This window comes from Eptesicus fuscus, chromosome 13 (genome assembly GCF_027574615.1).
Source record: "Eptesicus fuscus isolate TK198812 chromosome 13, DD_ASM_mEF_20220401, whole genome shotgun sequence".
Classification (NCBI taxonomy): Eukaryota; Metazoa; Chordata; class Mammalia; order Chiroptera; family Vespertilionidae; genus Eptesicus; species Eptesicus fuscus.
The window spans coordinates 79,287,961-79,313,821 of NC_072485.1; the positions used below are offsets into that span (position 1 = coordinate 79,287,961).

Below are 25,861 nucleotides of genomic sequence, written 5' to 3' on the forward strand. Positions count from 1 at the left end.
CAGGCTCCGCCCAGGCCTTGCTCAGGGAAGATGAGGCCCCTCCTCCTGCCATTCAGTGTGTGGCACTCCTGTCATCCTTCCACCCGGACACTTCCCCTTCCTCCGGGAGAGCTGGGCTCGGCCCTGGTGTGTGTGCATGCATGCGTGTGCGTGCGTGTGTGTGTGTGTGTGTGTGTGTGTGTACAGTGAGGGTGGGACGGAGGATAGAGTTGTCTCCTCTGTGATGATGGCCACTAGCCTGAAGGCTTTGAGCTGAGTCAGGGTGAAGCAAGAGTGACACCAAGTGCCAAGAACAGGAGTTTGCTGTGGCACCGGGTGTTTTCTCCCACATTAGAGGAGAGGAGCGGAGGAAGGCTTTGTCGGGCCCACAGCATTCACCTCAGTGAGCAAGTGCCAGCCTCAGAGGCCGCTTGGCACCCGTGATCTGCTCTGCTCATTTGCATGAAGGGATTGGCTCTCTGGGACTCAGCTGCAGAACTGGGCTTTGAGTCGATTTTTAAAAAATCAAGGTGAAATGTCTTCTTGGCCAGAACATGATGCAGAGGCCCAGGTTGCTGTTTCTCCCCCATATGGTCCTTCAGCTTCCCCTGGAGGAGGAGCCATACGGGGACCCTCCTTGCTGGGGAGAGCTCTCAGGTTACCAAGGCAGGTAGTGAGTGGGTCACCTTTGTTGCAGAGAACAACCCGTTTTCCTTTGTTCAGAAAGACACTGACCCACTTCTCTGTGTTTGTTCTAGAGGCTGCTCCTGGCTCAAGGTCCCTCTGGCCAGAAATCCACCCCGTTAAGCCATGGGCGGGGACTAAGAGTCCCGTTCCTGTGGAATGGCCCCCTGAGAGGGACTGGGCATTTTGGGGGCAGAGAATTCTGTGGGCTGCGTGGAGAGGGCCACCCTCCTGCAGGCTGGCCCTACATTTACAGCAAGCCCCCGCCGGCTGTCTCCCCAGGGGAAGAATACGGCCATGTTGGTATCTGCCTCCCGGCCAGTTCCTGTTCTCAGCTGGGAGCCTACTCGCTTCTTCCTTCACGGGAGATAAGGCAGGAATGTTTGTCCAGGTGTCACTGACTGTCTCGGCACAGGCGTGTCTTCAGGGCGCAGTGTCAGAACCGGTCCCCTGATCTGGCTGTGCTGTAAACAGCAGGTTGATTCAAAGCTGAGAGGCGTTGGGAAACCCCTTGGGCAGGAGATTTCGAAATGAGATTCAGATTAGAAGAAACTTAGTTGGGTGAGTTCTAAGGAAGAAGGAGTCAGAAAAGGCTTCCATCGGGCACTTGGTGGGTAGCGGGGAGGGATGGAGAGCCTGGGAGGCCTGGAATGGGAGGAAGCAGCTGAGCTGAGCACTGCTCCTCTCCCCACTGCCCACAGGACAGGAGGCCCGCGGCGTCCGTCCACCAGGCGAAACCACACCCGGAGCGGAGCGCCCGTCGAGGGCATGTCAGCACCAGCAAGCCATGAGAGGCTCCGAGAGGCGGGGCCTGGGCCGGGGAGCAGGGCTGGCAGGAGTATTAGGAGAAAAACTTAGTGACAAAAAGATTTTAAAAGACGTGTTGGATAACTGAGGAAGGGACTAGTGCAGAAATGAGGAATAAAGCGCAGGAAACCAAAGCCTTGGTGGCCGGGCGGAAAGGGGCAGCCCCGCACTGCTGACCAAGTCGTCTCCGCCTGCGCCCCATCACACAGGCCGCTGCGCTCCAGGACCCCTGCATCGGCGGCTCCAGGGGTGGGTGCCTGTGACACGAGGAGCAGAGGAGGATGCTGGCTGGATCTGGAAGCAGCGAGGGGCCACGAGGAGAAGGAGACTGAGGAACCAGGCGAGGAAGAGCAGTGAAAACGATCCGAGGAGGAGAAGGGGGCGAGGGCAGGAAAGGTGGAGGAGGGAGAGAAGAGGGAAGACCATGCTTCTCATCTGAGGGGCGGATGGCCTGGGAGTGGTGCAGTCAGGAATGAGTCTCCAACGTGGTCAATACTGAGAAAGCTTGTCACCTCGGAATAAATCCTCTCATCTGGTGGCATGAAGACAGCAGTGCTCTTTGGGGACGTTAGGGCCATCCTGCGTGAAAGCCGTGAGTGGCGCTGTGAGAAGCAGCCGACCAGTTATGAACGAGAGGGGCTCATAGTCATGAGCGTGCCTGCCGCCTCCGCCCAGAGCCATGGCTTCCCCCGTCTCGTCTCGTGCAGAGTGGGGACCCATCGAACCAGAACCACCACCCAGCCTCTCCCCCTCTCCTCAGACGGCACGCTCTGGCATCCTTGGTCCCCCCAGCTCAGCCCCAAAACATCAGTAAACAAGTGCAAGTGAAGGGGTCACAGCCGTCTGCGTTTTGTACCGTTTCCTCCTGCCCAGAGCTCAGCACAGGACCAGCAGGGGTTCTCACTACGGCTAAATATTCTTTCCTCAAAGAGTAGTCAGAAGGTCCCCAGACACCTTCCCCTGGACTCACTGTAGGTGTATTTTGTTTTTATTTGCTATGGACCAGGACATCCAAGACCTTGCCTGAACACAGGGGCAGATTGTGTCCCTCCCTCCAGCACATCCAGAATTCTCTCAGCCAATGCAGACTTGGCCCCAGCCGCTGGCCACCTTTCCTGCTGAGGCTGAATCAGAGATGAATGTTATTAACTACAACATCTAATGTTTGTTTGGGGCTTTATACCGCACAAAGCCAACAATTGTCATATTTAATTCCCACAGCATTCTGCATTACTGTTACTTCTCTTTATAGGCATTGAGTTTCAGAGAAATAAAGCATCTTGCTCAGTGTCAACTGGTAGACCTAGGATTCACTCATGTCCTCTGACTCCCAGTCCTCTCTGCCTTCTGTGCAAGGTCATGGCCCCCTGTAGATTTCAGAGTATCATCAGAGTTGGGATTCCTGGATCTGTTTCCTTACCCCATCTCTGCACCCCGAGTGACCTTAGACCTCAGCTGTCCTCCCACCTGTTCCCATCTCACCCCCACTTGTATGATTAAGAGGGAGAAGAATCGCCTGGCTGGTGTGGCTCAGCAGTTGAGTGTCGACCTATGAACCAGGAGGTCACAGTTCGAGTCCCAGTCAGGACACATGCCTGAGTTGCAGCTTGATCCCCAGTGTGGGGTGTGAAGGAGTCAACTGATCAATGATTCTCTCTCATCATTGATGTTTCTGTCTTTCCCTCTCCCTTCCTCTCTGAAATCAATAAAAATATATGTTTTTCAAAGAGGGAGAAGACTCCATTTCTTGGTGAAGACTGTACACATAATGCAAGTGATTCTCACATTTATTCTGCCAAGGACTCTTTCAAAGTCAACAAGGTTTCTTTTCATTATAAAAGCAATGGGGGAAGGGAGTTATTGTAGAAAAAAGTACAAAATATAGACAAAAAACCATGAAAATAAAAATCATAATTCTGCCATTGAGTAATAACTTAGTATTCTGAGCATTGTGGTATTTAGTCTTCTTTAACTTTTATGATGTACACATGGACTTGTGTTTACAAACATGGAAAATGTGCCTACCCATAACAATGTTTGGGACCTGCTTGTGAACTTAATGTATTGTAAACATTTTCCTGTTAGTAAATATTTTTATCACAACATATTTAATGGCTACATAATATTTCCTTATTTTACTGGTATTCTAGAATTAAACATTTAGATTATTCCTATTTTTTCATTATTATAATGTTTTATGATAGACTTCTATATCTTAATTTTCATTTCTTTGATTATGAATGAAGTTGAATTTTTTTCATATGATTTTGATCGTTTTGAAGCTCTTTTATGTATCGGTTCTCCACACTATTTGTCAGGGTGGTTTTTCTTTTAATATATTTTTATTGATTTCAGAGAGTAAGGGAGAGGGAGAGAGAAAGAGAAACATCAATGATGAGAGAGAATCAGTGATCAGTTGCCCCTGCACACCCCCTACTGGGGATTGAGCCCTCAACCCGGGCATGTGCCCTTGACTGGAATCAAACCCAGGACCCTTCAGGATGACGCTCTATCCACTTAGCCAAACCAGCTAGGTCTATTTGTCAGTTTTTAATGGTATATTTTATTCTTATTGATGTGTACGAACTCTTTATATTAAGGCTAAAATTTTACCTTCCAAAAACTCACTTGGACATCACATTTTCATGCATCACGTTGAATTTGGATACATACTGATTTCCCTGACTCTCCCACCAAGACCACGGACGCTTTGCTCTTTTCCCTCTTCTTTCACTTTAACAAATTCCCCCCAAACAAAGCAGACTTAGGAGAGGGCTCTCCTCAGGGCTCACCCTCAGAGCACCTTGGCCTCCTAGGGCGGCTCCCATCCCTTCTGCCCTGACCTCCAGGACCTCCTCTCCTCCTCCCCTTACACCCGCGGCTGCCAGGGCTGGGGTGGGAATGATGGTGGCCCTAGAGGTTCCTGCTCACCCTGCAGACTGAATGTCTAGAACTCCTGGGAGAACAGTGGAAGAGAGGGTGGTGGGGTATTAGCATTAGAGGAGACTCATCTTGTTGGGGAGGGGAAAGCCCTAGTTGGGTCTGTCATGGCAGGATTGTAGAGAACCCCCTCTCCAAGGGCCCCTCTTGCTTCCAAGCAAGGCCCTCATGGCAGGGCTCTGGCGTGGCTGTGGCAGCCAGCCTGTCCTCTTCCCAGGCGGGTCCGCTCCTTTGCCCTGTTATTACCGCTGGCAGGTTCGGGTGTGCCTCTGGCACAGGGGACACAAGTTCTACCAGTTCTCCTGGGTTCCTTCGGCAGCCCGCCCGCCCGCTGCGTGTGGGGAGAGGGAGGCGCCTGGGCCTGTTACCCGGAGTCCCCCTCGGAGGCGGGGGAGGCGGGAGGGGGCTGGCTGGAGCCGGCTGGACTGGATGAGCCTAGGTGGTGAGGACAGGATGAGTTTCTTAGCGAGATCACTGCCTTGGAAAACTGGGCCTGTGGGGAGGAGGTCAGGTACACACGGAGGCGGGTGCTGGGAGTTCCTGTCGGAGCTCCTGAGGGTTTGGAACATCCTGACCCACTCCTGGTCCCTCGCCCTCTCCAGGTTTAACGGGGATGTTTAATCAGCAGCGGCTGCGACGTTCACGGGAGCAGCACACCCGGCATTTCTGGGGCAGGAGCTGCACCCCGGCTCCTGGGCCCTTGCTCTCCCTCCGAGGACTGGCTTTCCCCCTGCAGTTGGGCTTAGGTGTTTCCAGAACTCTCTTTCCTTTATTTCTCGGGAAGACAGTGTGATGGCTACAGAGAGCCGGTCGGGGCACCTGCGGCGGGCGGCCAGGGGGCTTTGGCAGGTGGTTGATCTCTTCGGGCTTCACTTTCCCGCCTGGAGAGACCGCGACAGGGACTGCGCTCAGCCAGGCAGAGGGTGCGGGGGGCGGGGGGGGGGGGGGGGGGGCGCCGCTCTGCCCGGGTTTCTCCCTCTTTGCCCTCTTCTCAGCTCTGTTGACATGGGTGACATTTGGGGGCTTCAGAGATGGCTGCTCAGGGTGGACCCCTTCCTGCTGTCCTCAGTCTCACCCGCTGCTGCTCCTGTCCCCCCCCCCCCCCCCGCCCCCAACCGACTGGCCACGTCCATTTCCCCCAGGAAGGTGAGCTCGGGAGCTCGGGGCCGCGCCTCGTTCATCTGTGTTCCCTGCGCCTCAGCACAGCGCTTGGCACAGAGCAGGTGCTCAGTGTCAGCAGAGGAAGAACCGAAAGGAAGGGTCCCCATTCCAGTCATTGCTGACTTGAAAGTCAAGAGCCCCGCTGAGTCCAACAGCCCCAGGCCAGAGGCTGGCGTCAGTGCTTCCTCTCCCCTGACGTGAGCAAAGGATTGCGTCTCCCCAGCCTCCACTTCTCTGTCTAAAAATAGGAACAGCGATGACTACCTCCCAGGGAGGCTGTGGGGGTCAGCGATGATGTCAGAGAGAAGCCGGGATGCAGCGTGGACAGGAGCTCAATAAATGGAAGGGGTGATTAGCTGCTGTTATAGGGCTGTTTACCTCCGTGCCGGAAGCCAAGTGCTGGCCCCGAGCACTCGGGGTTAGCAGTGCCCGTGGCCCGGCATCTCTCGGGCCCCGGGAGCCTCTGCGTGTGGTCTCCTGCCCAGTGCGTGTCCCTCTGCTCTGGGGAACGAGACCTCTGCTGTGGTGCTTGCGGGCAGGGCGGCCAGCAGCGTGGACAGAGCAGCTGAGCGGTGGCACTCGCTCCGCCGTGGGCAGCTGGCCCGGGTCTCCTCTCGGTGGTGTGGGGCGGGTTAGCTGCCCCTCAGGCCTGGAGTCAGAGGTGGGGGCTGAAGACAGGGGGGCGCTCCCGTTTGACGTTGAGGCCGGGTGTGCAGGGCCACTCGCTCCCAGCCACACATCGCTGAGCAGTTTTAGGTGCCTCTGGCGGGATGGCTCAGTGCACCTCCCCTTCCCAGGACCAGACTCCCCACACCTGACTCAGCCTCCCCTCCAGCGCGGCCCTGCAGTGGCATGGGACCTGAGCCGACCCCCACCACCCACCCCCGTGTCAGCGAGTCTGCCGCCCAGGGGGAGAGCTGTCAGGCAGGAGGGCGGTCTCAGGGCATGGAGAGGAGTGGCTGGTCGAGTACAGGGAGGGACTCAAAGAGCTGGGCGCATTGGCTTGGGGGTTGAGGGCTAGAGTTTCAAAACAGACTCTAGAAACGTGGGAGGGGGCTGGCACGAGGAAGGAGGAGGGCAGGTTGTCTGGGACATGAAGAGTCGGGGACATCCTGGGGCAGGTGCTGCCATCACCTGAAGGAGTGGCCTGGTCTTGGGTGGCCCCAGGAGACAGGCCAGAGCCAGTGGCAGTGAGAGGGGAGCCCCGGCCCACTGTGCGTCCACATCCTCATCACCCCAAGCCCAGCGTACGGAACAGCCTCCCAACTGGGGTCGCTCTGGTGGCTTCCTCTCCATTTCATTCTGTTCGCCTGTCTGCTTCCTGGGGAATGGCGATTGGGCCTGGAAGTCCTGACCACTGCGCTCTGGCCCGTCCTTGTGGAACCTTGTGGGTGGAAAGAGCCTTGGAGATTGTCGGCCTTCAGCCCGTGACCAGTCCCTCCGGAGGTTCCTAACAAATGGCCTCCCAGCCTGGCCGGCAGCCCTGCGGTGACAACGCCCGGGCTCCTGCCCCCAGCAGCCACCCCGTGGTCACGCTGTGCCAGGGCTCCCTGCAGTGGAGTCTGTTCCCCCAGCCCTCCCTCTGGCCCAGGGTCTGCCCACGGAACTGCCGGGATAAGCAGAATACGCGTTTCCCTCTGAGCAGCTTCTCAGCCTTAGAGCCTCCTCATCTCCACTGCAGTTGGTCAGTTCCCTCGAGGCTTTTATGGAAACGGGGGCCTAGAGACCAAGTCTTTATAACAGAAAGGGACTTTTAAAAATATTTCTTTTTCATCGGTTTCAGGGAGGAAGGGAGAGGGAGAGAGAGATAGAAACATCAGTGATGAAAGAGAACCATTGATTGGCTGCCTCCTGCAAGCCCCACACTGGGAATCCAGCCTGCAACCCAGGCCTGTGCCCTGACCGGGAATGGAACCGTGATCTCCTGGTTCACAGGTTGAGGCTCAACCACTGAGCTGTGCCGGCCGGGCCGAAAGGGACTTTTGAACCTAGGAACTCGCCTTATTGTATAGATGAGAAAACTGAGGGGTTAGGTCACTTGCCGAAGGCCACACAGACAGCATGAGGCAGGGCTGGGCCTCAACCCGGTCTCTGATCCTCCCTGCCACCCACTGACTGCCGCCTAGCCCAGGGCGAGGGAGGTGGTCTTGGTTGCCACATCTCTGTTATTGTCAAAGATCACATTAGCTTTTCGGGGGGGCAGCCCCATCTCCCTGTTGAATTTCACGTCTACTAACACCCTAAATTGTTTTATAACTTTATTTTCTTCTCATTGTAAAAAAATTAGAAAATACATGAAAAATATAAAGTATAAACCTTTATAGCACTTCCTGTTGTCAAGTTTTCCCACCTTGCACTTGGTTGCCTTGTTTTTCGGTATGAAAATAGAACTCTACCTTCATCCTCTCTAAGACCCTCTTGCTGGGTCCCAGGCAGCTCTCCTGTCTCTCAGAATCTTGTTTCCAGTTCTTGTTGGCACCTGGGCAGGGCACAAAAAACACCCGTGCTGTGGCTGACGGACCAGATTGTCGATGGAAATACAGATATATCCCGTTTTATTGCGACCGGCTTTATTGCCCCTCATAGATGTTTCGGGTTTTGTTGTTGTTGTTTTTAATTAATTAATTATTCATTTTTAATATATTTTTATTGATTTCAGAGAGAGAGAGAGAGATATGGAAACATCAATGATGAGAGAGAATCATTGAGTAGCTGCCTTCTGCACACCCCCTACTGGGGATTGAGCCCACAACCCGGGCATGTGCCCTTGACCGGAATTGAACCCAGGACTCGTCAGTCCACAGGCCAATGCAATGCTCTATCCACTGCCAAACCGGCTAGGGCCTGATCCCTAAAACACCTTCCCTTTTCTTTTGTTCTTTTCAGATCCTCCCATTTTCCCAGACCAGCTGGATCCCACCTCTTCCAAGAAGTCTTTATTCTTTCAGATACAAAAGACTTTTGGGTTCTAGAGCATCTGTAGCGCAGCCATCCGTTTGTCCTTAGTGATATAATGACTCGCACTAATCTCATCTCGCTCCTGGCTGGGCCTAGTTCCGTCAGTGAGGAACCCGTATCGCTCGTTTCCCTCATGGTATCCATCCTACAAAGTCTGGAGACATGATGAGCCCTCAAAATGACCTGGCTGGGGGAAAGGTGACTGGCCCGAGCCTGCTAGGGAGGGTGTCCCAGCCTTGAGCTTCTCTGAGGAATGGGAGAGTAGAGCTCAGAGGGAGCCCCAGGACCCCCCCACCCCCCATCCCTGGCTTCCTGGAAGCCTGCCTGTCCTCAGCTCCCCCTCAGGTTACATAGCAGTTAATCACCGGGGCTGACAGTGGGCTCTGCTCCGTGGGACATGTGGAAGGAGAGCTGGTTGGTCTTTCGCAGGAGGGCCCTTGCGATAAAGAGCTATTCAGAGGCACAGGAGGGTTAGTGGCCCTTTCCAATCCTCGGGGCTTCTCACAGGGAGCCTCAGAGGTCAGATCAGTGTTTCCCTTCCTCCTCACAGCACCTGAGCACTGACCCTCCCGAGCTGCGCGGAGCATCACGCCAGGGGCCCAGCCTGGAGCTCCCCTCCCCTCCTCCTCGTCCACCTGCAGGGCATGATGGGAGAATACCTCCGAGACCAGGGCAGTGAGGTCTCCCCGACGATGCTGGGTGGTGAGGGGGAAGAGCAGGCCATCCTAGATTTGCTGTTACTCTGGATTTCCTCGCGGTGCCACGAGGCCTCCTGGTCTCTACACGGCAGGGTGCACAGTGCCTCAGGCATAGACCTGAGCCGCTCCATTACGGGGAAGTCGGAGACTTGGGCAGCCACCTGACGTCTGCCGGGTGGTGACAGCCTCCTCCCTCAGTGTGGCTGGAAGGTCCAGTGAGCTGATGCGTGTAACACACGAGTGTGCCTGGCACAGGACAGGTGCTGTGAAGTGTGGCCCTCCCAGCAGTGTCTGACCCGGAAATGACATGGACTGTGCGCCCTGTTATTTGGGGACGTGGCTCTTCCTCCTGTGGTCCTGGCAGGCTGTTGGGAAGAGAAGCCAGACTGGACCCGCGTGATTGCACCCGCCCAATGGAAAGCCGTGTATCAGGGTGTGGGAGCATCAGGCAGGCAGAGAGCCCTGGGCGAGGCCCCGCCAGTCTGGGGTCTGCAGGCACTGACTGCCGAGACCAGAGGCAGGCCACCCCATCTGTCGGTCAGGCCCTTGTCTGCGCCCACTGGTAACCGTGAGAGGATAAAGCTTTTAATAGAACGCATCAATTGTTTTGATTAATTTTCCTGCAAGTGGAAATAGGCCTATAACAGAAAAAAGCAGAAAAAAGCGTTTCTTTTATTTTAACAGTCGGAGAGAAAGTTATAAAATAAAATAGATAACACAGAGCCTTGTGACTCCCTCAGATTGGCAAGGAACACAGGGATACAGACATGTAAACAAACAGAGCTTCCAGATGTTATTCTGTCCTGTAGAACTTCCAGAATACAGCAGCGCCCACACGCTCAGCCAAGTTAATCAAGTCTCCATGCAGAGGGCAGCGAGAGCTCCTTGCCCTCAGCCGGGCTGTGCGGGCGCTGCTCTCCCTGGGCACGTCTTCGGGCGGCCCAGTGCTGTGTTCTGTGGACTGCTTTCAAGTGTGCCTTCTCCAACCCCTGCCCAGCTCTCCCCTCTGACCCACACCCCGTTCCTGTTATTAGCAGGAAACCTGCCAAGCTAAGGGAGCCTGGCTGAGTCCCTCAGTTGGAGCCACTGGCTCGGGACCCAGCCTTGCTACTTGAAAAACAGTCAGAAAAAAAGGCTACAAATATAACTTATTAGCCATCTAATACTGTCCTCCCGATACAGGTTTCTGATGTGTCTGGTTATTATTCTGTCCCCATTTTTTGCTGTTGTTCTCAGGTTTTTGACTCAACCAGGAAAAGAGCAGGCCTTGCGGCCTGGCCTGGACTCTTCTGTGCTTCAGGCCACGGCTCCGGGCCTCTCAAAGATTCTCCCCGCCTGGCTCACCCCTGAAGCTAGACCCGGACAAGCCCTCGACCTCCACAACCGTGAGCTGTTACGCACAAGTCTGTTGTCTGATCAGAAGGCCCTGGGTCGGCCCAGGCTGCCTAGAAAGCAGTGGGAGGGAGGCAGAGCTGTGGGAGGGAAGAGCAGAGGGGATGTGCTGTCCCGGTGGCAGGGGACCAGAGAGGGCAGTGCATCCTCCAGGCAAGGCCCGAGGAAGGACCAGGTAGTAGGAAGCTCGGGGCGTCAGGGCAGCCACCCCAGAGCCACGGCACAGAGGACGTGAAATGTCCAGGATAAATAGAACCGCGTGGGAGAGAGATAAGCCAGCTTCATCCTCTCTTAAAAATAGTCGCCATCAGCACCAAAAATATATTAATATCTATACATTTGTCATCTTTAAAAAAAAGGAAATAAAACCTCCTTGGCACCTTGTCATGGATTTTTTTAAATGAGGTGATATGTGGAAAGGCCTCCCGTGTGTGCAGGCGCGCACACCCTCAGCTGCGCACGCGCCCCGCCGAGGGCAGAGCCCCGCAGCCCTGGGCGTCGGAAGCACTGCCAGGCAGGTCATCGCCAAGCGCCACCGCCGTCTCTCAGGGTGCTTTTTGCCAGTGCTCCTGACCCTGCCGTCCACGGGGGCAGCAGCCACACCCTCTGCTCCAGAGGCAGAAAGTCACAGGACCACGCTCCTCGGGGACAGAGTTCCTGGCTCTGCGGGTGTGCTGCTTCCTCAAAGGCAGTCCTGGCCTGGCCCCTGCCCCAGACGCACGCCCGTCTGCCCATAACACAGGCTTGGATCGGCCTCCGCCCAAAATACAAAAAGGCCGACATGCGCAGAGGTCAGTGCGGGGCCGAGTGAGCACACGTCCCGGCTCCAGTCCCGATCACAGCGTTCCAGCAGGAGGCCGCAGGAGGCGGACTGGCCAGGCCGCAGGGTGGCGGCCCTGCCTGGCCGGACGGCGCACTCAGAGGTGGTGGTTGCTCTGCAGCAGGGAGTTGACGGTGTTCTGCAGGGCCACGGCCACCTTCTTGGAGGTCTTGCGCAGCAGCGGGCTGTCGGGGTGGTGCTCCTTCAGGTGCAGGATGTGGCCCTCCTGGCTCTCGGACGTGCAGCCGCACTCCTCGCACACGTACAGCTTGGCCCGCCGCTCCTTGTATGCGTACTTCTGCTGCACGCCATGGATCTTCTTGAGATGAGACTCCAGGGAGCAGCGCTGCGTGAAGGCCTTGTCACACAGGCTGCATTTGTAGGGCCTCACGCCTGCGAGGAGGACAGGGCGGGCGTCAGGGACCTGGCAGCAGCTTCCCGGGCACAGAAAGGCCCGGCCCCTGACTCTGGGGAAGAGGAAGGGACGGAGGCCTGTGCATCTCCAGCTCCCCGAGTGCCCTAACTGCCCTGAGCTCCGGCGCCCCTCCCAGCCCCCCGCCCCCAGACAGCAGGCCTGCTGAGTGTCCCACGTGGCCTCAGGCAGGCGCCAGCCAAGGGCTCCTCTCACCAGTGTGGGTGCGGACGTGTCTCTTCAGGTCGAAGGTGTCGTTGAAGCCCTTCCCGCAGTAGGTGCAGAGGTGCCTCTTGACGTCGTTGTGACACTTCATGTGGCGGTTCAGCATGCGCTGGTAGGTGAAGGCCTTCTGGCAGATGTGGCAGGTGAAGAGGTCTCCACCGGGGCTGTCGCCCAGCGTCACCTGTGGGCAAGGACAGTCCTTGTGACAGATACCCAGCAGTCAGGACTGCAGGTTGGCAGATGCTTCCCAAGTCCCCTTTCCAGGTTGCCAGCCCGCCCCTTTTCTGGATGGGCAGGGAACTCCCTATAGAAACAGCCCCATTCATCCTCAGCGCTTCTACCTGCTAGAACATCCTCCCCTCCGCTGAGCCCAAATCTTCCCCGTCGTTTCTGCTCTCCGTCCTCAGTCTATGCCTTGGGACAGGGGAAATGTCCACAACACTGTCTCCTGCACAGCCCTTCCCGGCTGAAGCCAGCGCTGGGCGCCTGGGGCCCCTCCAGGTCAGCCCTGCCCCTGGTTTTCCTTGGGCCAGGCCTGACATATGGTTTGAGTCCCTTAGCTACCTGATGACTTGCTTGCTTATAAGCATTTTTCGTTTTGTTCTTTGTAATTGTGGAAAGTCTCAAATCTATTCCCAAGTGGAGTCATGTTCTGAGGCTGCCTGTACTTGGTGGGTGGCCATCGCTGCAACTCCTCCTGAGCTCCCTGAGCTCCGGGTGCACCTGCCACGCCGCACCTCCTCCTCGGCACTCTGGCACCGGGTAAATCTCCTTATTGCCAGCTAGTCAAGACCAGGACTCGCCCTCGCCGGTTTGGCTCAGTAGATAGAGCGTCGGCCTGTGGACTGGAGGGTCCAGGGTGCGATTCCGGTCAAAGGCACATGCCCAGGTTGCAGGCTTAATTCCCAGGCAGCCGATAAATGCTTCTCTCTCATCATTGATGTTTCTCTCTCTCTCTCTCTCTCCTTCCTCTCTGAAATCAATAAAAATATATTATTTTAAAAAAAAAGACCAGGACTCATTCCAGCACCCGCTCTCTGGAGCGCTCTTTCTCTGCATCCCTCCCTGTCCACTGGGGCCCCAGGCTGGGAGGAAGGCGGTGTGGGGACCAGGGGGCCGACGGTGCTGGCTCTCTGGCCAGCCCAGCACACATCTCGGTGGTTCCCCTTTCATTACCACACACACTTGGCCTCCGCAGGAAACAGGGAAGAACAGGATTCCACTGCCAGTTTCTCCAATCTGTTGGCACGTGGACGGCGCTTCAAGAACGCTCCCACCAGATCCGTGCTGGCGGGTGCCTCCCGGCCTCGAGCTTCAGGAAGGCAGGCCCAGCCAGGCAGCCCTGCCGCAGGGGCGCTCCTCAAGCCCAGGGGCGCTCCTCAAGCCCAGGGGCGCTCCTCAAGCCCAGGGGCGCTCCTCAAGCCCAGGGGCGCTCCTCAAGCCCGGCGCACACGCACCGCTTCCACTGCTGAGCACAGCGGGGCGCCCCCCACCCCCTTCCACTGCTGAGCACAGCGGGCGCCCCAGGCCTGCCCTATGCGCAGGGCCTCGAGTGGCACTGGGTGAGGTGGAGACGGCCGAGCACGTGCCTCAGCAGACAGCCAACCACCAGGCGGACTCCAGACCTCCCTGGCATCGCTGCCCGGATGGGGCCCCAGGAGAAGGTGCTGAGCCGGCCTCACGTCTCCCTGATTTCCTAGGACTTCGTGTAAAGAGGTTGCTCCCCTTGAGGCCAGAAATGAAACTAAGCCCCCAGAAGGGACTCCACAGGCTTAAATGTCTTCTGAACCCTCTGCTTCTTCCCAGCATGACAGCCTCACTTTAGAGCCACCTTTCTTCTCTTCCAGCCCGTCTATGCCCCAGCGAGGGTCACCTCTGCAGAAACCTGGGCCCAGACCCCAGGCCGGTCTCCACTTAGGTCTCATTTGTGCCCCATCTCCCGGGCTGTTCCTCAGCGACAGTGCGAGGTCAGTACCTTCATCTTGGTGCGCAGGAAGCCGTGGTCTCTGCTCTGGGGGTCTGCCAGGCGGCCCATGTCTTCAGAGGGCAGCTGGGCCACCACGCAGGGTCCAGAGGCCACGCTGTAGCCGGAGTCTCGAAGGCTCATGTCCAAAGCCAGGGGGCAAGAAGGGGGTTCAGCCACTGATGGCTCCGGCTCCGGGCAGGGCTGTGGTGGATAGAAGCCCAGGCTGACTGCAGAGAGAAGAATGGCCATGAGGGGCTGAGTGGAGAGGGGGATTCAGTGGGATTTCAGGAAGGTTCCCTGGCAATTAGCTGGCTGGAACCTGGAGCCTCCATCCCGCCCCTGGCAGGCATGTGGCAGAGCCGGGCTACCCCCAGCCCACTACACACTGCACCTCCCTCCTGCCCCATTAAGGTAATTACAGGTGACGCCAGCCAAGCGCCTCGACCCACAGGCCTGCCCGCTGAGTAATTTGTGTCTTAGCGGAACTGGGAGGACCGAACCTGCCCTGCCAATTATCCCTCCAGAGTAGTCTGCCTGCCCCACCTGGGCCCGTCCCTCTGGATTCCAGGCCTCATCCGGGCTCCTGCAAGGACAAAGGGCAGCCCGGAGGCCTGCGCCCAGGGACTCATCCTGCCCCAGGAGACTTCCTGGTGGCCTGGGCCACCCTGGGCCTCTCCTCCAGGCAGGTTAGCTGCTGGCCTTAGGGGATTGGCTGCTCCTAGCCCCTTCCTCCTCCGGACTGGCAGTCAGTCCCTGCTGCTGTAGCCCAGCAGGGCTCCAGGGCCCCCACTCCCACTGGCCCAGCTCGGCAGGCAAACAGGCCAGGTGGGGTGGAGCAGGGAGGAGGTCAGGGAGCAGCAGGTGGATGCTGCGTAACAGTCTCCTGGGCACCTGCCCAGCTGTTACGCAACCCTCCCCCACAGCAAGGACCGCTCGCTGTACAGTGAGGCTGGGCCCGCCCTCCTGGGCACCACCGCCCTCCTCGGCACCGATACCTGGCAGCCTTTGACATGACCGCTCCCGACAGGCACCTCACACTGAACGGGGCCGGGGAGGCTTGGCCCCGGTCCCCACTAGGGAGGAGGAAGAGTTCTGAGTGACACGGAGGAAACAAGCCTCCGAGCTGGCAGCCGGGCAACCAATCTAATGTTTCAGTTTAGTTGAGAATTTTCTTCCAAAAGGCAAAGCTCTGTACTTAAAACCCATACGTGAGGACCATTTTCCAAGCCACAGAAGGAAAAACCCAGAGGGGCCAAGCGAGGACGAGTGAGCCTCAGGGGAGGGACTTGGAAGGGTGAGTTGGGGTGTCGGGCCCATGACAAGGCCACTGCCCTCAGCTGGTGAGACAGAGGGACGCAGGCAGGAGGGCTGCTGCCCCCACCTCCTCTCCCAGGCCACTGCGACGAGGCCCGGGTGGACAGACGGACGTGGGGGGAGGCAGAGGAACGTACTGATGGAGGGCGAATGTGAGAGCACCGAAGTTTCGGGAGAGGCCCCGGCTCTCGCCCCCTCAAAACACAACAAAGGTCTGACAGAGGAAGAATGCGCGGCCCGCCGCCCAAACCCGTTCTGCTGGCACTGGCGTCCGTCTGTCCGGGGGACTTTAATGAGCCACCTCATTCCGGGAGTTGATTCACCAGCGCCTGGCCCTGGCCGGGCCCGAGATGGCGTGGCGCCTCCCCAGGCCCTGGAAGGCCGGCCAGCAAGCCCAAGCGGGGCGGGGGGGGGGGGGGGGGGGGGGGGGGGCACGGCTCCTGTCTTGCTGCAAGGGCGGCTGTCTATATCCAGGGGCTGCGGGGGGCACAGGGGCCTGTCTGAGGTTGGCAGTTTAGCAGCTATTACAGATCTTGGCCAAGAATTCAAAGCTGAATGACCATTTCCATTTCTCAGTCCAGGTAGAGACAAACCGGAACTTCTCCCCTTCTGTCTTCCGGTGCAGGAGGGCGTGCGTGAGGCTCGGGAAAGTGGGAGCCGGGCCACACGTGCACATGGAGCAGCAGAGGGAGGAGGGCCAGCAGGTGAGGTTAACTGGTGTGGCTCGAGGTTCCCTCTCTGATAGGTGGGGCTCATGGGTAGTGCTCTAAGGGTCCAGTTTGGGAGGAGACCCTGTGCCTGCCTCTCCCATTACACAGAAACCTTGACATGATGGTGCTAAGGAGCTGGGACGTGCGCGCCCACCTGGCCTGGCCTCCTGGCCTCCTCTAGCTCCACCGAGGGGCAGCCTCCTGGCTGCCAGGGTGGGGATGTTTGCCTCATCCCAGCCACCCTGCCAGACCTGTCTTCCTGCCACCCCCACGAGCGTGCCCTGATGCTGCCGCACGCACAGGGAGTGCTCATCGGCGTGCCGCTCCTGTCACTGAGTGTCACTGAGTGGCAGGAGGCAGGAAGCAGAACTGGTTGGGCCCGCCTGGTGCACCTCTGTCCCCTAATTAGATGTTTCCGGCAAGGCGGTGGCCGCTGTGGCTATTCATTGCCCGCCCACAGCTGTGGCGTGTGGCAAGGCCAAGGCCAAACCAGCCTGGCCCTCTCCTCACTCCCTCAGGGGGTTTGCGGGTTCCCCTTCTGTTGCCCAACTTGCCTCCACCTGCATGACATTGAGGGCACAGGCCCAGAGCAGCCGCCCATCGAGGGCCTTCCCCTCCCTCACCCTCAGCAAGTCCTGTCTTTCTTGGATTGGAAACAATGGGCCCGTCCTGGCCGGTGTGGCTCAGTTGGTTGAAGTGTCGTCTCATATACCGGAAGGTTGCGGGTTCGATCCCCGGTCGGGACACATACAGAAGGCAACCAATCGATGTTCCCTCTCACATCAATGTTTCCCTCCCCCCCTCCATCCCCCCTCTCTAAAATCAATATGCAATTCCTCAGGCGAGGATTAAATCTTTTTTTTAAGCTACTGGGCCAAATAGTGGACAGAGTGCCAGGTCCTGCTCCAAGGCCTCAGGCCAGGGCTGGCAGGAGGTCGGGTCCCAGCTCTCGGGGAGAGAGAGCAAGGGAAGCAGATGCGAGGATGCACCGCCTCTGACCACGGAGCTGGTGCTGGTGCTGACCTGGGGGGTGGGGGTCCACTTGGCTCTGAATGGGGTGGGGGAGCCCAGTGTACAGCCCAGGTGGGTGTTAGGCAGCCCAACACCCTTATCAGCAAGGGCAGGGTCTGTGCCCGTCTCCTCCGGCCCCAGCAGGTCAGAGAGCAATGCCCGAAAGCAAGCCAGTGCAGCCCTGGAAACACATGGGTCTGTCCCTCGGCCTGGTGTTTCCATTCTGTGAACACCCCGTTTTTCTCTCAGGCAGTATCTTTTCCCCGCCCCCCCCCCCCCCCACTTTTCATGCCGTGTCTGTCATGAAGTTGAAACTGTGCACTCAGCCCTCACACTAGGTGGACAGCCCGACCAGGAACTATGCCCCGTTTTCATCCCTCCCACCCTCCCTCAGCACAGGGCTGGCCATCCTGCGGGCTCCACGCAAGACTCGTTGGAAGTGAACAGCGTTAAAAAGAAATCCTGACATTAACCAAGCCCACGCTTCGCTCCCGTCCTCCCCGTGCCCAGAGGACTTGTCCTCACGGCTCTCTTTCTGGGACAAATGGCCGGCAGGGTTCTGCCTTGGGTCATCCAAGCTGGGAACAAACAGGTTGGCAGCCTGGGTGACGGCACCCCATGGGACAGGCAGGAGTCCCATCCAGCCCACTGCCCAGGCCCAGTTTGCTCTTCTGTCCCCACCCACTGTCTGGCTGTCTACCCTCCCAGCACTTCCCAGGAATTACAAGAGTAACCATCACCCGCCCTGCCTGGGTAGCTCAGTTGGTTAGAGCATCGTCATATGTCAAGCTTGTAGGTTCGATCCCCATTCAGGGCACATACAAGAATCAACCGATGAATGCATAAATACGTGGAACAACATTGATGTCTCTCCCTCTCTCCCACTCAAATCAATACATTTTAAAAAATCATCATCATCATCATCATGATCACCGGAGGCCTACTCTCTCCCCACCCACACACATGCATTCTGGGACCCAAAGCTGACTTTCGTGGCCTTTCTAAAGTTCCCGCACTGCCTTCGGGCCAGGTGAGGAAACACCCATCTCCTGCGCAGTAGCCTCCTGCCTCCCGGGTGGGCATGTGCTGAGGAACGGGCAGGACAGGCAGCAGAGGCTCGAAGCAGAGGAGCGGGTGGTTGGGGGCCTGGAAGAGGCCCTGGGATGCTCATGTCATCCAGCTTCCCGGGTCCCTGTACCTTCAAGAGCCTTTCTGGCCTGGCCAGATTGAGACCCCACTTAACGCCCTGGGGGACGTGCTTGGAGCTTCCCCTTCAGTCCAGGAAATGGGATTCAGCCCCCGGGTACAATGGGGGGGGGCATCCTCAAGAAATGAGCATTACTCCCAGCCCTAGCAGTCAGCATTGACATAACAAAGGAGACGCGCCAGGGGAGAGCAGGGGGAGAGGGGCGTGCAGGGCACCAGCAGGCAGCATCTCAACCTGAACTGCAAACCCCTTCACCGCCCGGCGTGAGCGCAGCCATCTCCCGCCGCCGCCGGTGACCCCCAGCCACTCCTGGGCTGGTCCTTGGCTGTGGGAGGAGAATGAGGCCCAAGGGAAAGGTTCTGCCCCGGGGAGTGTGTTGGGGACCCTCCTGGACTGTGCCTCGGGGGGAGCCTGGAGTGCTGGGGGGACTGGGCCCAGGCCTTCAGTCGGTAAAAACAACTCCTTCCGCGCGCTCTGGTGTTTAAGGGTCTCGGAGGGCCTGGCGGAAGGGCGGACCTCACCCTTCCCTGTTCCCAGCCCCTGCAGCGCCCCTCTTGGGGGGATGGATGGGGTCAATGCTCAGCTGGTCACAACGTGCCCAGGCTGTGAGGTGGGATGATGGAAACGTGCCCAGCCGGCTCCTGGGGTCACAGTCGACTGGTGATGGATGGCCCAGCCAGGGGACAGGCCGGCCCCCCCACTCTCCAGCCATCCGGGGCACCCGAGCGTGGCCCGAGAACATTCCATTTCTCATTTCCAAAAACTGTGGGAAAACTCTCCAATGCGCCACATGGCTTTTGAGACAAAACTATGTTCTTTAACTTCTACCCTTTACTTGACTCCACAGGGTTCTCCCTGCAGAGCGAGGAGGACACATTGTCGCATGCACCTCCAGATGAGACCCTCACGAGGTCTGGGCACCATCCTGCAGAGCGCGTGGCCCGCAGGTCGCCCTCCCTGGGGTAACAGCAGCAGGTGGCAGACACCCAGAAGCCTCCTCTGCACCCGATGGGACAACCCTGGGACGGAGGTCTCCTCAGCCACCCCCTCGGCGGCGGCCAGACTGCGGTGGGGAAAATCACTGGGCGAAAGGAAGTCAATGATTTCAACAAACGGAATTTCTTTGTCCTTTGTAAAAGTCAACACATGATCTGTTCCTGATTGGGATGTGAAGTAAAACTAAAAATAACAGCACACCGAGTCTCCTGCAAGGCTCTCGGCTCACCTTTACCACAGTCCAAGTTCAGTTTATCAGATCCCAGGGGGCAGCTGAGCAGCAAGTCAAACACAGGTGAGGGAGGAGGCAGGAGGCAGGCGGGAGGCGGCGGCCGCCTCGCCGGCCCTTCTGGACTGGAACCCCCGCCAGCTTGTCAGGGAAGGGAACGTGGGGAGCGAGAAACGGTACACACGCCCGGGCCCACGGGCTAATGCACCTCAAGGGGAGGCGGCTCCCTCTCCTCTGGGTCAGTTTCCCCGGAGTCACGGGAGGCGGCGGCACATGCCCCGGGAGAGGAGGCCGGAGGGAGAGGAGGCCGGAGGGAGAGGAGGCCGGGGGAGAGGAGGCCGGAGGGAGAGGAGGCCGGAGGGAGAGGAGGCCGGGGGAGAGGAGGCCGGGGGAGAGGAGGCCGGAGGGAGAGGAGGCCGGGGGAGAGGAGGCCAGAGGGAGAGGAGGCCGGGGGAGAGGAGGCCGGAGGGAGAGGAGGCCGGGGGAAAGGGTCTCGGGGCTGGAGAAGGCCGAGCTGAGGAACATCCCGCCAGCGCCAGGCCTTTGGACCTGGTGGGTCGGGCCACACAGGTAACCACAGCCCCTTTTCCAGAAATGTCTTCAGGAGAGAAACTGAGGCCAGAGCCCTCCCAGGGCCCCCACCGCCCTCACGTCTCCACTTTTCTCCACGGCCTGGGGCGGTGCCAGGGAGCCCGCGGATCAAGGGTCAAAGTCGGTTGGTTAATTGCAGCCTCTCCCCCCTTGGAGGCGCTGGACGGGGCGTTCGGCACCTCCCGCTCCACCCCCGGCCTGGGGAGGGGGCGTTCCGGAGGAGCCCGGCTTTCTCCAGAGGGAAGACGGTGGGGGAGGGGGCGGCCGCCGGGACCGAAGGTTCTGGGCTGAGGGAGGAAGCGGCGGCCGCGGGAAGAAGCAACGCAGGTTACTCATTCAGAGTGGCCTCGGCCGCCGCGGTCCAGGCGTTTCCCAAAAATAAACGGGGTGCACCAGCCCCCCGGGGCCTGGTCCCTGGCTGTGGGGTGGCCTCCTTAACCCCACTCTCAGCTCAGCGGAGTCCTCTGCAAGGTGGGAGGAGGCGCGTTTGTAACAGGTGAGCCCTGATCCCACCTTTGTCTTCGGGGCCAGTGGGGTGCAGCCCAGCGCCCTCCCCGCAGTCTCCTAGCACCCGCCGCCCGGCCTCACCGCGGCCACCTCCCGGCCAGCCGTGGAGGGAGGGAGCGGGAGAGACCCCTGAAGGCAGCTTACACTCCGCGTCTTCCCTTCCGTTTTGCACAAATCTCAGCCGAAACCCCAGCTCGCTCCCTGCCCCCCAAAGTGGCATCGCTCCAGTGCCCTCTTCCCGCCTCATAAAAGTCCCGACTTTCGGGATTTACGACGCGGGAGTGGAGGGTCGCCTGAGCGGTGACACACCCGGCTGCCTCCCCTGCGCCGCGGCTCGGGCCGGGGGAGGGAGGGGGACACCGCCCGGGTACGAGCGCCTCTGACCCGCCCGCTCCCCGCCCGGCCGCGGGGCCTGGGAACTGCTCTCCTCCGACCCCCGCCCCCGCCCCCGCCCCCACCCCCGCCCGGCATCTCCTTCCGCTGCCCCTGCCCTCCCCTCCCCCCGGGCCGCGGGCTAACGGGGCTGCGGCCGCCGGAACATTCAATCCGACGCCCCGACTACGCCGGCCGCCGGGCTCGCGCCACTGCGCCCCGCGCGTCCGCCGTCCCCACGGGGCCCCAGGCCGGAGGCGGCGGGCCTCGGGCCGCGGCCGCGCTCACCTGGCACGTAGATCTCGCCGCGCTCCTCGTCCGGGAGCTCACTCCAGTTCCTCTTGCACGTGGAGACGCACGGCTTCTTCACTAGAAACGCGCGGGGCATTTTCGAATCCTGCTCGCCCGGCGCCGTCCGCTTCCGTAACCAAAGCCGGCGCCGTCCCACCTTCCCGGCGGGGCTGGAGGCGGCGGGGGAAGGAGGCAGGTCGGGGAAGAAGTCGCCGAAGCGCCCCGCGTTCCGCCGGAGACCGTGGCCTGGACGCCGCGCGCCGGGTCCCAGCTCCTCCGAGCGAGGTCCCCGCAGCCAGGTGCACCGGGCGGGGGGGCAGCGGCAGGTAAGCGTCTCCCGGCTCGACTGGCGTCCCCCGCGGCCGCTCGGGCGTCCTCAAGTGCGAGCCGGACGGACGGGTTCACGCTTTATTGGCTCGCGGCGGTGTGTGTTGGTGGCTGGGGCGGGGAGCGGGGGTGATCTGAGCTAATTAGCTTCGAGTGGCCCGGGAGCGACGGCGCATGCGCTGGGAAATAACGGTGACAACCCACCTATTTGGTACCTGTCGAACCGGTTTTCATTCCGCTGCTGGTGAGGTGGCCTCGCGGCCTGGGCGGGGTGGCCGGGCGGGGGCGGGGGGCGGGCGCCGGGCACCCAGCACCCGGCTGCCCAACCAGCCCCGCCGCCGCCCGCCCGCCCAGACCTCCCCGACGGGGTGCAGCGTTCGCCAGCGGAGTTCGGGAGTTTCGGAGTGAGCAGGCGAGGGGAGGAGGCAACGTTATTTGCACCGGCGCTCGCACGCTCTGTGGGTGATGAAATGAAACTCGCCCAACTGGGTCCGGCCCGGCCCGGCCCGGCGCGCCCGGGGCCCTGGGGAGGCGCGAAACCGTCGGGCGGGAACGGGCGGCCCGGCCCACACTTGTTGAACCCGGCCCGGGCCCAGAGAGCCCCGGGTCCCAGTGGCTGGGCCGAGCACTTCGTGGTTCAGCCCGGAGCTATTTGCCGGGCGCGGACTCCGTGCGGAGGGCACGCGGGGCCCGGAGCGCGCCGGCCGGTGGGCAGACGGGCGGCCACACGCAGGGCCGCAGTGGAAAGCGGAGAGCGCCGAACCCCGGCCGGGAAGCGTGGAAGGCTTCGTGGAGGAAGGGGCCGTTTAAACCAACCGCTCTGAGTTCACCGGGGTCCCGAAGGGCGCCAGGGCCTTAGTCATTGGGGCTCACACACGCGCAAACACCCTCGTCTTTGTCCCAAATGGACGGATTTCAGGTGCCGCCAGGCCGGAGAGCCGCGGACTCCGTAGGAAGTCAGCCCCAGCCTGGCTGCAGCCGGACAGGAAGCTCATGCCGGCTTCCCCCTAGAGCCCACCCTTGGCCCAGGTTCTGCCCAGGCCCCGGCCCAGCTGGAGGGAGACCCACCCTCCTCGGAACCTGTGGCGCGCTGGTGGCTCCGTGAGGCCGGCCACGGACACTTGGGCCTCAGCTGAGCTTCTCTTACTGACATAGTCAGGGCGGGATGGATCGGGACCCTTCTTTTTCGCTCTCTCCCTGCCCCATAATAACATCTCGTAGGCCCAACCACACACACCTTCCTCACATATTAAACGTTTGCCGGAACAGATTAGGAGGAAATGAGTCTGAAAAGTGAATTCACAGTTCAAAAGTCACAAGTGAGAAGAGGGGTCGCGTAGCCTGCGGACGGTGGCCTTTCAGGCATCCAGTGGAGAGGACAGTTTTTCAAGGGGTGGCTTCCGGGGGCCCTTTCCACCCCCACAGGGCGGCTGTGGAGCACCCAGCTGGGTGGGGAGAGTGTGGGCCTGGGGGGCCAATGAACCCCCTCCTCCACTCCTTCCTGGGACCTGTAAGGTAGCGAAGGGGCTTTCCTTTCCGTCCTGCTTCTTTGTCACCTGAGAATCCTGTCACCTGCCTCCTAGGGTCCCTGTGAGGGGCTGTGGGCTAGGCAGTGGGGGTAATATTCACCCCACCCTTCCCTTTCCTTTCCAGGGATCTGCCTTCAGGCAGCCATGTCTGCCTGTCAACCTTGCACTCTTATCCCAGACTGTTTCTTTCAACTGACCCTAAGCGAGCACCTACTATGCGCTTATCTTTTTGGATAAATCCCGGAGAAACGACATTGACGAACAGTCTGCCTAGGAGAGAGGTGCATTTAGTTCGTTCACTCAGTACATATGGATTGAGCACTTGGCTGTGCCAGACCTGAGGGGGCTGGCACACAGTCAGTGCTTAGTGAGCACCTGTTGTCGTCTTCGGGGTGACCCTGGGTACAAGAGGCAGTCTTTTTCGTGGGCTGCGAAGCAACTCCATGTCTCCGCTTGTGGAAAGAAGGTTACAGGGTGTTTGGAATGAGGCCACAGGGAGGGAGCGGTGTTGGCCCCGCTATCCGTGGCTCTTCATACCTCTCTGTGCCTGGCATTGTGGCTTAGCAATACTGATCGAATGAGTGAATAGCCTGTTTTTCTTGATTCATGTGACCCCTCTGCCTTTCCTGTGCCAACGTTTGGTATACACACAGGTACAGGGCACAGTTCTTTGTTTGTGTTTTGTTGTTGCTGTTAACCTCGTCTGAGGATATTTTCCCATTGATTTCTAGAGAGCATGGCGGGGGAGAGACAGAGAGAAACTTCAGTGATGAGAGAGAATCATAAATCAGCTGCCTCCTGCATGCACCCTACTGGGGATGGAGCCCAGGCATGTGCCTGACCGGGAATCAAACTGTGACCTCCTGGTTCAGAGGTTGACGCTCAACCACTGAGCCACACTGGCCAGGCCAGAGCAAAGTTCTTTATTATAAAGAGAACAATAGTGCAAATTCTGTGATAAGAGGCGACTGGCGCTGGCTGTCAGGGAGAGACTGGAGGGTGCTGGGGCTGTGGAGAATGTGCTGTCCACAGGGGCAGGGACAGTGAGCAGAGAAACCCAATGTGGCCACATCTGTCCATTTTCCAAGAGAAATAGAAACTCCAGGTTAGTATGTGGACGCTATCAGTTTAAAGTTGACTCAAAAAATTTTGAGCCCTGACCGGTTTGGCTCAGTGGATAGAGCGTCAGCCTGCGGACTGAAGGGTCCCAGGTTCGATTCCGGTCAAGGGCATGTACCTTGGTTGTGGGCACATCCCCGGTAGGGGGTGTGCAGGAGGCAGCTGATTGATGTTTCTCTCTCATCGATGTTTCTAACTCTCTATCCCTGTCTGTAAAAAATCAATAAAATATATTTAAAAAAAATTTTTTTGAAACATAGAATGAGTTAAATAAAATACCTATGTGGGTCAGATTTGTCTCAGGCTAATGGTGTGTGGCCTGTGGTTCATGGGCAGCTCTGGAACCAATGTGTACGAACTCGGGTAAACACGGAAGCTAAACTATGAGCTCCATGAAGACACTGTCTGCTCTGTCGCACAATACCAGTTAGATATCATTCATTCATTCCTTTTTTTTTTTCTTCAAAATTTTTTTCAAAAAAATTTTTCCCCCCAAGAATGGCCTTCATTCATTCATTCCTTAATTTATCAACAAGTATTTATTGAACATCAACTGTACAGTAGGCACATAACCTGCAAAGGTAAACAAAAAGCTAAGGACACTATTGTGCCACAGGACTTCAGTGATGGGATGGTGACAGGCGGGGTGCTGAGACCTGGAAGAGGTAGGAGCCTGACCTGCAGGAGGAGCAGCTGGTGCGAAGACTCCGGAGTGGGAGTGAGCCTAGTGTGTGCGATGAACCGAAGGGAGAGGCGGCCGGATTGGGAGGGGAGGGGACGGAGGGTGTGGGAACTGGGGTTGCAGAGGCAGGTGGGCCACATCGTGTGAGGTCCAGCGTGGTGGGGCTCCGGGTCGGGGAATGGGGGAATGGAGTGTGTTCGGAGGAGGGGTGTGTGAGGGTGGCAGTGGGGAGACCGGTAAGGGAGGCTGCTGTTACAGTTCGAGCAGGAGGTGATGGTGGCCTGGGTCAGTGCCAGCAGCGCCATGAGCGTTGACTCTGGATGTTGTGGGTGGACACCTCTCGTGGGCATAGTGGACAGGGGTGTGAAGGAAGGCGGAACCCCAGCAGGCTAGTGAGGACCGTGCCCCTCGGAGTGCGGAGTGCGTGGCTGCCATCCGGAGCAGCCCAGGGAAAGCGAGGGCAGAGCGGGGTGGAGGGAGAAGTTTGCATCCAGCCTTCCTGTTCTCAGAGAAGGGTTCCGGGGAGCCGGGACGGGACGGGGTGGAGCTGAAGCCCTCTCAGGCCGGGGGGCTTCCGGAAGCTGAGATGTGCTGAGAGGACAAGCAGGAAAGAGCACTTGGCCAGTCGGGTACCCCAGGCTCTTCATCTTGGGGACCTGGGCCTCAGTTAACACATCTGTGAAGTGGGCTCCTAGCTCCTGCTCTGCTCCTCAGAGCTGTCAGATGATGCTACCAATTTGTTTTTGCCGGAAGGCCAGCAGCCCCGGAAAATGAACTCAGCCCTAAAGCAGGCCCGTGTGTCCCTGGCCCCGAGGCCTCTGCTCGGCTCAAACAATGGCCTTTCCAGCCTGACAGCACTGTGGAGGCTGCAAAGCCCCTAACAGACTGGGAAGTGCTGTGGGGGACTGACTCCTTCATCTCCTGCTGAGTTCCT

General features: G+C 58.9%; 1 protein-coding gene and 1 long non-coding RNA gene across 5 annotated transcripts in view; one reads left to right on the forward strand and one right to left on the reverse strand.

Annotated features, from left to right (window-relative positions):
- The window catches only part of LOC114233540 (uncharacterized), a 36,991-nt gene extending 20,936 nt beyond the window's left edge, over positions 1-16,055 (forward strand). For 2 of the 4 annotated variants that reach the window (XR_008557910.1, XR_008557909.1), the window contains one exon: positions 1,365-3,543. This is a non-coding gene — a long non-coding RNA (uncharacterized LOC114233540). Of the gene's footprint in view, positions 1-1,364; positions 3,544-10,463; positions 10,613-12,095; positions 12,189-13,923; positions 14,044-15,932 lie in introns of those variants that run through there. The other 2 variants (XR_008557908.1, XR_008557911.1) reach the window with 2 other exon arrangements.
- OVOL1 (ovo like transcriptional repressor 1) lies at positions 9,878-21,731 on the reverse strand. The gene is made up of 4 exons (XM_008146943.3): positions 21,268-21,731; positions 14,052-14,269; positions 12,068-12,257; positions 9,878-11,832 (listed from the first exon to the last, which is right to left on the reverse strand). Exons 1-4 carry the CDS (start codon positions 21,365-21,367, stop codon positions 11,537-11,539), a joined length of 804 nt encoding a protein of 267 aa, XP_008145165.1. The 5' UTR covers positions 21,368-21,731; the 3' UTR covers positions 9,878-11,536.
- Positions 21,732-25,861: the final 4,130 nt, after the last annotated feature.